Source organism: Sebastes fasciatus, chromosome 4 (genome assembly GCF_043250625.1).
Source record: "Sebastes fasciatus isolate fSebFas1 chromosome 4, fSebFas1.pri, whole genome shotgun sequence".
NCBI lineage: Eukaryota > Metazoa > Chordata > Actinopteri > Perciformes > Sebastidae > Sebastes > Sebastes fasciatus.
Genome location: NC_133798.1, coordinates 23,663,163 through 23,674,671, shown reverse-complemented (window position 1 = coordinate 23,674,671; position 11,509 = coordinate 23,663,163). Strand labels below are relative to the sequence as shown.

The 11,509-nt window shown below is 38.4% G+C and overlaps 1 protein-coding gene and 1 long non-coding RNA gene across 2 annotated transcripts; both read left to right on the top strand.

Annotated features, from left to right (window-relative positions):
* The first annotated feature begins 1,426 nt into the window (after positions 1 to 1,426).
* On the top strand, positions 1,427 to 3,349 carry LOC141766275 (uncharacterized). The gene is made up of 2 exons (XR_012593605.1): positions 1,427 to 2,220; positions 2,255 to 3,349. It is a non-coding gene; the product is annotated as an uncharacterized LOC141766275 (long non-coding RNA).
* A 1,865-nt stretch (positions 3,350 to 5,214) lies between these two features.
* Positions 5,215 to 11,049, top strand: ctsh (cathepsin H). The gene is made up of 12 exons (XM_074632967.1): positions 5,215 to 5,584; positions 5,740 to 5,771; positions 6,830 to 6,935; positions 7,027 to 7,097; positions 7,191 to 7,295; positions 9,049 to 9,135; positions 9,253 to 9,308; positions 9,413 to 9,494; positions 9,592 to 9,660; positions 9,744 to 9,850; positions 10,556 to 10,681; positions 10,766 to 11,049. The coding sequence occupies exons 1-12, from the start codon at positions 5,518 to 5,520 to the stop codon at positions 10,833 to 10,835; spliced, it is 978 nt and encodes a 325-aa protein (XP_074489068.1). The 5' UTR covers positions 5,215 to 5,517; the 3' UTR covers positions 10,836 to 11,049.
* Positions 11,050 to 11,509: the final 460 nt, after the last annotated feature.

Below are 11,509 nucleotides of genomic sequence, written 5' to 3'. Positions count from 1 at the left end.
AGTATTTGACCATAAAGTATTGGGCCATTTTAAAGTTTGACCTGATGATGGCGCTAGTCGCTAGATGAAAAGTCAGGGGATCACCAAAGTTATTATAATTCATCCTGAATGGGACATGAATGTCTGTAAGGGAGAATGGGGTTGGTCGTCACACTTTCATTTAAATCCCTCAAAAACGGCATCCTTAATAGATTCCCTTCCAATGTGTAATGTGGAAGCCTAAAGTGTCAGGTAGGAATGGAGTGACCTTACTCTCCTTAAACTTATTCTGTTCAAAAGATATGGACTGTCAAATATGTCTTGTGCACTTGTGACAACCATCCCCATCATGGGGTTGGTTGTCACACACTATAGGGTTGGCAATCTTAAAAATAAATTGTAAAAGGTTAATTCATTGAAACACATCCCGTACACCAAGACAACATAAATGGAAACAAATCATTCCTCTAAGTGCTTTTTTTTTTTTTAAATCAAAGAACAATAATACTCAACTCATCCTCATGTCAGTCACATGTGACAACCAACCCTGAAGAGATTGTGACAAGCGTCCCCAACTGGGAAGAGAAACACAGAAGGGCTGGATATTTACATTTTAGCATGAAAAACACTAAAAGTTCTCTCACATCAATGGCAAGTGTCTTAATCCTGAAATGACTCTGTAGGTGACCTCTGACCCCAATTCTAAAAGTTTTAGTACCACCATTTTTAACAGCGCCCTCTAGGAAGCAAGATCTAATGAATGCGACAGCCAACCCATTTTTCCCAAATTTCACAGCAATCCATCAAACATTTGTTCAGACTTTTCACTAGAAAACACAAATGTGTGAACCTCATGGTGGCGCTGGAGGAAAAGTCAAGGGATCACTAAAGTCAGTAGGCTACATCCTCTGGTAACCATGGATATTTGTGCCAAAAAAGTGGTGCCATCTCTAGAGCCATGCTGCTATCACAGCTAAAAATCAATATCTTGTTGGTGAGAATGTGACAGGGCTGATGACAAATGCAGAAAAGACATTCTTTTATAATTATGGAGTTTTTTTCACAGAATCAGTTTCTTCGCTCCCCGGTAGCAAATTTTCCGAGGGCCGGTAACAGTCCACAGAGGTCGGGAACCTCTGCTCTAAAAAACATCTTCATTAAAATTGTTTGCTTTTTACTTGTTGTAAAACGATAGACAATTTATGTTATCTAATTGGTTATAAGTGATAAAGAAAGGTTGCATCTCTTTAGATTGATTTAAGGTGAAGCATTAGTCATCTGAATTAAACGTTACACTTAAAATAAACCAATACAGTACGGTGAGTTCTACCTATGTTCAAATTGTCAGGCTATCAAATAGGCGTTATAAGTCGCTATAAGCACCATAGATGTGGGTCAATAGGGGCCTACTGCACCCACTAGTAGGTTTTCTCATCTATTCTAGTATAGACGGCGTGAAACTCCATATGGCATGGAGGTCGGAGACGATGCATGGGACACAAAACACAGGGTTTTTACCCAGAAGGCCAGAGTTTGAATCCAACAATGTGTTCACAAGCGTTAAGTTTCAATTTCACTTTTAAAACGTAGTTATTTTAAGCCAAAACACGATGTTTACTCCTTAACTTAAAGTTGTTGTTGCCTAAACCTAAAGAAGCCTTTTTGCTCATGTTTCATTCAGTTTTACAACGTGTTAGAACAATACGTTCTGACTCCCGACTCATCAAATACCGCCGTTCGGAAACCGACACACGGAGGCACCCTTTAGCAACAGTATGTGACGACCCGGCCTTTACACTAACTCCAATGTAAACCCACCCGCTGCTTTATTCGATGGTCAGAGCAAGTGCCATAGTATTAATAGAGTGAGAGTCAGCTCAGGGCGGGGCCAACAAACACAAGACTTTCAACCAGGAGACAATGAAACTAAAAGTAACTTTGACTTATTCTGTCATATCAGTCTTTAGTCACGTGACTCGTCGGTATCGTCAGCCCCGTGAGTCGTTAGTCACGTGAGTCTTTTGATATCGTCGGCCCCGTGAGTACCGTGAGTTGCTAGTCAGTGAAGTTAACGTCAACCACGACCGTTTCCTAACCCTACCTAAGTGGTTGTGTTACCTAAACCTAACTTCCTGTGAAAATGGAAGTTTATTTTGAAAGGACACTATGCATGAAACGAGCGTATATTGACACGCCGTCCCTGGTCCGTCCAAAAGTAACGCAAGAGGGGTACCCGCGTCGGTCTCCGATGCCGAGGGTCACTGACCAAGCGGAGGGTTTTGACGAGTTGGGAGTGAGATTGTGTTGGCTAGAACATGTTGCTTTTAAGTTTCGCTTTCACTTTTACTACGTAGTAGGCCCCTACTGACCCACATCTATGGTGCTCGTAACAACCGAAAACACCTATTCAATGGCCTGATAACAGTCAAATCGGGTGCAGCTTCATGTTTCTTTTAGTTCAGCTCATAAAAAAAAGATCACCTGCGTTGGAAAGTGTTAAAGCGATACTTGTGTAGAGTAAAAGGTTGTTGCTCTTCTGTAATTAAAAGACAATCTGTCCTTTTTGCTGTTCCAGTGATTGTGGAACGTGACTGTATATCACTCCGTTATATGCATTGCTGTTTAAAACTATGATAAAAACTTATGTGAATGACCTCTGCCTGCAGCATTCAAACACTATTTTTGTAGTAGTATAAGAGAGAGTGACCTGCTCTTTATATGAACATGGGAAAGTATTTTGTACTTTGTTGTTAATTCACCTCACTGAGATGTGCTGTACATTTTGTACATGCAACCCTGCATATTTCTCAATGTGGAACAGTGTAATCCTTTCCAAAAAAAAAAAAAAGTTGTATCTCAAGCTTAAACACGAAACGCTACAACAGTTTGGTCCTGAAACCATTACTTATAGAGGTAGGAGACAACTTCAAAGTGTTTTGCATTTATACTGTAATCCTGTCTATAACCATTTCTGTTAGCAGGAATATAGTAACGTAGTGCTTATTCTGTGAATATTTGTATGTATTTTTACTATGTATGTACAGTACACTTTTGAAGCTCATGTGGCAGGCATGCAACACCTTCACAGACAGAATAATACTATATACTTATACTGTATACACTTATACATGCACATACTCTTATAAGGTATATAAACAAATAAACATTTTGCTGTTAGCAATACCCAGTGGTATGAAAATTATCTTTCAACCCTCATGTTTCCACACCTTAAGAAGTATTCGCAGTTTTGTAAGAAAAAAAAATGAAAAGACAACAAATGAAAATATATGATGATGATAATAACAACAAATAAACAAAAGTATGTTTCCCAGTTACCTCTTGCTAATAAATCCATTTTATATCAGGGGCATTTTGTCTCAAGTGTTTTTGTAGATTGTCTATCGGTTGACATCATGCTCGCTCAGAATGAAATAAAATATAATCTGAAAGTATTTAACTTCACCAGCATCTCTCTGTCCTATAGCAAGCCATGATGTATCCTAGAGTGGAATAAAAGTGTAAAATCTCAGCTTTATCTCAAAGAAAATGTCCTAAAATGTAATTTCATGTTAAAATACATAATGTTGCACACATAGTTTGGGCCAAAGCACAAAGTTACCATCTGGATATAATGTGTCACTTGTCCACAGAGTTTCACAATAAATTGAAAATCACTTAAAGGGATAGTTTGGGTGTTTTGAAGTGGGGTTGTATAAGGTAATTATCCATATTCAGTGTATCACGCCCCCAGTTTGGAGAAGCAGAGTACCATCACGGAAGCCTTTTAGGTGAGCCTTTTGTTTTAGGTGGTTAAAATAAATTTTGATGCCGGCCCCGTCCACAGCACTGTATTGCTTTGCTTCCGTGTCAGTACTCCTGTCTGTTTCTTCAAACTGGGGACGTGCTGACCGTCATCTACTACAGGTAATACGCTATGTTTAAGCATCTCATATCATACAACCCCACTTCAAAACACCCAAACTATCCCTTTAGTTTCAGGTATGGAGGTAGCATTACAATCAGAGTTTGTAATCTCTTTGTGTTCATTTATTTTGCATGTATTTTAATGTCAATGTATGGTATAAATGTTGGCTGGATTAACCTGCCTCAGGGAAAATAATTGTTGTTGAGCCCTATATGTCCAGATACAATCCTATGCTGGAATATGACCCCAGGTTTTCATCCAATCAATTAGTTTGAGGCAGTTTGATTAAACAACTTTATTACCTCCGCCAAGGCCAAAGGCCTAGGAAGGAGGTTATGTTTTCACCGACGTTGGTTTATTGGTTTGTCCGTTTGGAGGATTACTCCAAAAGTCTGCGATGGATTTGAATGAAATGGCGATACGGATCATGGTCCGGATTCAGGAATTTTTCTAAGCATTACGATCAGCCAGAACATTAAGACCTCTGGGTATAACACATGCACAGTGTAACTGATGACGGATGACCCCGCCTTCTTCCTTCAGAGAGAGAGACAGAGAGAGAGCGGGGGACGACTGTAGTTTCAGCGTTTTTTCAAATGAAACTCTGTGAAATTACAGTTGAGTTCGACCAAAGCACACTTGGTGACTGTTGGAAAGAGTAACAACGACGGTTTAGGTGAGTTTTATTTAGTTTCTGTCCAGTTTGAATGAAGTGTTTTACGAGGCCCCGCTACGTACAGCTGATCTCAACATAAACAAAAATGTACGTGGATGATGGCGCAAGCTGACCGAAGAGGGGGGCAGAGGTCTGCGCTCTCCGAGTGCCATTCTAGTTTAGGAATATGTGACCACAATAAGGACCCACTTTAGGCTTTTTGGGCCTCTGGGGTCTGTTACCCGTTTCGCCCAGTTGGTAATCCAGCCTTGCATTTACAAGCATTTGAAGGAGAAATTAGGATGTATTGTTACAATCGCCCCTGCACATGCAGGGGCAGATGAAACATTTGACTTACAGTGTTTCAATTAATATTGTGACTCTAATATTTCTTCTAAAAACATTTGATGACTGTTAAAAACTTGAACACAAATACAAGTTACCTACATAAAAAATTGTATCCAAAAAGCTCAATAAGTTTTTGAGTAATGACATCAAAACAAATTTTTTTTTACAATTGGCCCCGGGTCTCCCCTACCTTTAAACTAACAAACTAACACATTTTATTTTAATGTTATTTCTTATTTTGAGGTAAGTTTCTCGTGGTGTCAAAAATGAAAGTAACATATCTCCTTTAATAGAGTGTCTATTGCGTTGCATGGAGGTTATTTCAGCGGTACAAGACATGCAGGAGGCAGCAACGCTCTAAAAAGGACATTTTAATTATAGAGGAAAAAAAAAAATCTATTCAGCCTCTGGGTGTTAAGTTTAACGATGATTGGTTGATTCATTCACTGTTGTGTATTTTGGTCTGAAGGGGAATTTGAATCGTTAAACCTCGTGACTTCTCATCTGTTTCACTTCACTTTCACTCACCGCCTCTCTCTGTGTGTGTGAGTGTGTGTTTGTTACCTACAAGGTTGGTTGTCACGGACTGAAGCTTTACAGAGTGATCATCATGAACACTTTGCTTTGCTTTGCTTTGCTGTCAGCAGCAGCTTCAGCTTTTCACCTGTCTGAACGAGGTAAGCTGCTGCGATCTTATACACTTATAATAACTTTTGTTAAGTTTTATTATTTGCGTTCATTTTCACTTTCACCATGGTTTCGTTTAGATCATTTGATCTTATTGTTTAATTCTCTGCATTACATACATTTTGACAATATTCTTTGTTTTCAGACGAGTTACACTTCAAGTCATGGATGACACAGGTAGGTTATTATACTTTATCTATCAGATCTATCAAACGCTGTAAACGCCCCTACTGTGGTTATGAGGAAGTTACCTGACAAAAAATCACAGTAACATTGTTACCTCTTAAGTGTGATACTCAATTGTGAGCTGCAAGATTACAACCATAAACTGATAATATAATGAATTCATTATATTGAATTAATAATCTTAATATTACGGAGCCACCTCATTTTAACGTTGGTCTCTATGTGCAGCTGGCTGAGAGACGAGTGGTCAGAGACTGTCTACAAAGTGCAGCACCGAAAAGAGAAAAATATTCTATAACTTCAGTATTATACAGTGTAGTACCACCAAAATTACTTCACACATCAATGATCTCCTCGTAGTTGTACTACAACACTTAAATTTGAAAAATATGATTTTGCATAATTTTGGTGAATTTTTAATGGGAAAAATATTCAATAACTTCACTTTTATAAAGTGTAGTGCCATCAAAATGTCTTAATTAGTTTAATAAGTATAATCAAGAAGAGACAATTGATGTGTTAAGGGATTTTGGTGGTACTACACTGCATAATACTGAAGTTATTTAATATTTTTCCCATTAAAAATTCACCAAAATTATGCAAAAGCATATTTTTCCAAACTAAGTGTTATAGTACAACTATGAGGAGATCATTGATGTGTGAAGTAATTTTGGTGGTACTACACTGTGTAATACTGAAGTTATTGAATATTTTTCTCTTTTCAGCGTTGCATTTTGTAGACGGTCCCTGACCAGTCGTCTCTCAGCCGGCTGCACATAGAGACCTACTTTATGTGTTATGTGTTAATTAAAATGAGGTTGTAGCTCGTTGTCTACCTTACTACGGTTACAAAGAGCCGTTGTTTGTGTTATAACAACGTTTCGGTTATGACTTATTGATCCAGGAAGTTTGAATCTGTCAATATCTTTCCAACTTTACCAAAGTACATCATCTAGGGGGGCTCCTAGATCATCAATGTGTGGACAGTCAGGAGTATAATATACTTCATAGGCTACTGCATATATTAACTCCCCCTCCCATGTCTACAGCACAACAGAGTGTACAGTGTGCAGGAGTACGATGAGAGACTCCAGATATTCTCTGAGAACAAAAGGAGGATTGACAGACACAATGAAGGAAATCACACGTTCACAAGTAGGAACAGCTTGTTATTGCATTTATAATTTTTTTTCATAATGTTCCTAATGTTACAATGTGCTGAGCTTTGTTTCATTTCCTCCTGCAGTGCGGCTGAACCAGTTTTCAGACATGACATTTAGTGAATTTCGAAAGTCGTTCCTCTGGTCTGAGCCACAGGTAACAGGATATCCATACAGGAAGTAGTGTACATAGAGTAGATGCTTGTTTTTAAACAGTGAGGGTCTTTATTTTGCATACTGTCTTTTACAGAACTGCTCTGCTACCAAGGGGAACCACCTCAGCAGCGACGGACCATATCCAGACTCCATCGACTGGAGAAAGAAAGGAAACTATGTGACGGATGTGAAGAACCAGGTGATGTTTAACTGCACTTGCATCCACCCACATTTTATATTCAGTTATTGATCTCAAAGGTCACAGTAGGCTACATTGTTGCTGGGTAACAGCAGATTAAATGAGCGTCTGGTGCTAACTGCTAACTATAACTGGTGATAAAATTGTAATCGAATGGGTCCCAAACTGGGGCCAATAGCTGTGTTTGTAGTTTGTTCCCACTGGAAAAGTGACAACATTGAGTATACTCAAAACAATCATTATTTGTACATAAAAAATCTTTTGAGTGCGCTGTTGCAACCTGATATCATGCCAAAGTGTGTAATAGACCCACCTGTCCACCAGAGGAAAGCGTGTCAGTGTCACGTTTTACCTCGCCGAGGCATGAATATTACATAGTAGCCTACCAGCAGGGGGCAACAAAACCAGTTAATAAGGTTTACGCAACAAAACCAGTTAGTTAGGTTGAGCAACAAAACCAGTTAGTAAGGTTTAGGAAAAAGTGTCATGGTTGGGCTTAAAATAAGTACTTAAACTAAGTAAAATATGTACGGAAAACATGTCACAAACGTCACTAACATAACTTACAAAACAAAACACCGTTCTCCTGGTTGAAAGTCCTGTGTTTGTTGGACCCATCCACCTTCCCTCCTGCCCGTCATAAGCTGTCTTTCTCACTTTTTATTCAACGTCACTATAGCTCTGAGCGTTGCATATTCAAGGGGATGCATTCACATTTCAGTCAATACAGACTACTTGGCGTGAAAATTACATCTAGAGCAAGAACGGCATTCTTATTACACTCTTTTGCCTTGCGCATAATCGTGTCATTCAAACGCCTTTTTGTGCAACCGTGCAATGCACAAAGCAGTGGTGCCATTACTACGGCACCTAGTGCACGCTCGATACTAGTTATGAAGCACACACACACACACACACTATTAGGCATATACAGTATATATACATATATTTTAATAATAATGTGCACGGGCTCCAGTGCAACCGCACTGCCTGCACTGTCTATGTTTACACCCACAAAGAAAATGGATGAGTACAGCTGGAAAAAATACAACTTATTGTGGAGATTGGTGAAACAGCTCCAGAAACACCCTTTATCTTCAGGATGCAGGCATAGCTAAAAGAAGCATCACATCCTTTGTTTCACGCAGCATTCAGCTGCTTAACAAGCCTCGATCACATGGTCTGAACTCTGCACTTTGTTGAACTTGCACCTGATGTCCTTTATTGATTTCCCAAATGATGCTTTTTTTATGTTGTTTTTATGATGCTAGTGCTTTATTATGTGCAGTCATGTGGTTGTTGACATTCTCTTGATATTCTTTTATGCTCTTTGTGCAAAGCATATTCTCCTAAAGGGGCAATAAAGATTTCATTCATTCAAAGCAAAAAAATACATGTTACAAAAAACATTTTGCTGTCTCTTTATTACATATCAAACCCTGTTACTATAAAACAACAAATTATGCTTATTTATTGTGCACTAATTTCAAAAACAGTATACTATAAATATTGGTATATATAGTACATATACAGTTAGTGTGCTGTATGCAATTGGGCCGATTTATGACGTGTCAAACACAGGTGTAACTAATAACATTAATTACTGCATTGTAGTAATTACTGGGCCGGTGCCATCGTTAATGTTATTAGTTGCACCTGTGCTTTTCTTGCTGCTGAAAAACATCAGTGAATCTGATTCAATCCATAACTCAAATGTATTATTGTTTTACTTCTTTTTTTTTTTGCACCAAAGGGACCTTGTGGTAGCTGCTGGACTTTTTCCACCACGGGTTGTCTGGAATCGGTTACCGCCATTGCCACAGGGAAGCTCGTACCGCTGGTGAGTTTCTTTCACTTCTCTATCAAAACTGCTGCGCTTGTGTAAAAAAAATGTTTAGTTCCAATGTCATAGAAGGGTTAAGAGTGTTTACAATAATCTCTCTTTCATTTCACTTAGTCAGAACAACAGCTGGTAGACTGCGCCAATGACTTCAACAACCATGGGTGTAACGGGTGAGAGTCAAACATCGATTTCCTTCCTCTAATGTCCCTGTAACTACCGCTGTGTGCATCACAATGGACACATTTTTATAACGAGATCTTAATTTGTCTTCTAGCGGTCTTCCCAGTCAAGCATTTGAATACATCATGTACAACAAGGGACTAATGACAGAGAAGGACTACCCATACACAGCTTTTGTAACTAAATAATTTACCATCATACACTATAAACAACTTTGTGACTTTGATGTCACATATTTAATGGCTTTTTACTTTCTTTTTTTGGTTAAATCAGGGAGCTGTTTGTGTGTATAAACCAGAACTAGCAGCTGCTTTTGTGAAGGAGGTGGTGAACATAACCGCGGTGAGTGAACACCAGAGTCTTTCCTCCACATATATTGTCTTTACTGAACCGGCCTGTGAGTGATGTGAGTTTTTCTGTTACAGTATGATGAGATGGGGATGGTGGATGCGGTCGCCACACGCAATCCTGTCAGCTTGGCCTTTGAGGTGACCTCTGACTTCATGCACTACTTCCAGGGCGTGTACACCAGGTGAGCAGAAGTCATGAAAATACTGTCATGTATGCTCTGGGAAATGGATTTGTCAGTTTTCATGCTTTTTTTTTTTTAAACACATACGGTAAATTGGTGGTTAATAAACATGAGTGGGAGGGTATGGCCACTAGACTGACATAATCATATACAAAGGTAGGTACCGTCCATTTCATGGTGATATACACTATACTAAATGGTTAATAAAAAGTATACAGAGTTTACTTCCTTAGGGGGGAAAAACTGTTTTTCTCTAGCTTTGAGATGTAGCTCACATCACTAAAATCACTCCTATGTTTTCTTATAGTAATATATAACTTAGAAAAATTTCACTTTTACTTGAAAATTCAGGAATATTTTATCATTATAAATCTCCCTCCAACAAAGACTGGGGAGATGGATATGATAATGCCTCGACGACTCACAGCTAGTATTATATTACCCGTTTCTGCTTTAGTAACAATGTCCCTCATTCATCAGTATCTGACAACGAGGTTTAGTTCCTCTTTCTTTATCAAAACAGACATGTGTATAGACCGTTTCAACGGAATTGCAATGGTAGGCAACAGCTTGGGTGCATGTTTACTTCCTGTCAGCTGATGTCATTCACATACACTGCAACCAGAAATAAAACTTTTGAGAGGTTTATGTTGACAACTGTGAAATGGATCTATGGATCTTACTCACTTCTCTTCCTCCTTTCAGCACTGAGTGCCACCAGACCACAGACAAGGTGAACCATGCGGTGTTAGCAGTCGGGTATGGACAGGAGAACGGCACCCCGTACTGGATAGTGAAGAACTCATGGGGATCTAGCTGGGGGACTGGAGGGTAAGTCTTCTATTTAATCATATAAAGGAAAACTATTACTAAATGTATAGCAACTAGAAAGATAACAATGTTCTCCTCTTACAGATATTTCTTCATTGAGCGTGGGAAGAACATGTGTGGACTCGCTGCCTGCTCATCTTTCCCGGTGGTTTGATTTCTGCGTGATGGCAAAACTACAAAAGAGCTGAAAAGAGAGCAGAGTCCAAACATGAGTTGTTTTTATATAATCAGTAGCCGACTGTGATTCCATGTACGGTGGGGCTTTGCATATATTCAGATTATTCAATGAATAAATAAGAAATGATCACTTAAGTAAAAATCATTCAATTCATTGCAGTTCAATAACAAATAAAGTCTATTAAATTTTGTTTGTTTGAGTCTTTCACCACAATATATTGCAGCTGTCTGCCCAATGCTCAAATATGATGGCTATAGTAATAGCTAATGACTGAGAAAGGTATCACCCATGATTACACAAAACATCACTAGAAAGAGAGTGCACACATTAACATAACACTTGTTTTATCCCTCTGTGACCTGTAAGATTAATTTTAGGCTACTGCAGACATAAAATGCCATTTTTACATAATAAAGTTATGACTTTATTCTCGTAATATTCCAACTTTTTTTCTCGTAAAGGTATGACTTTATTCTCGTAGTATTACAACTTTTTTTTCTTGAAATAGTATGACTTTATTCTCATTAAATTACAACTTTCCTCGTAATATTCAGATTTTATTCTCATAGTGTTACAACTTTTTTTCTCGTAAAGTTATGACTTTATTCTCGTAATATTACAACTTTTTTTTCTTGAAATAGTATGAATTA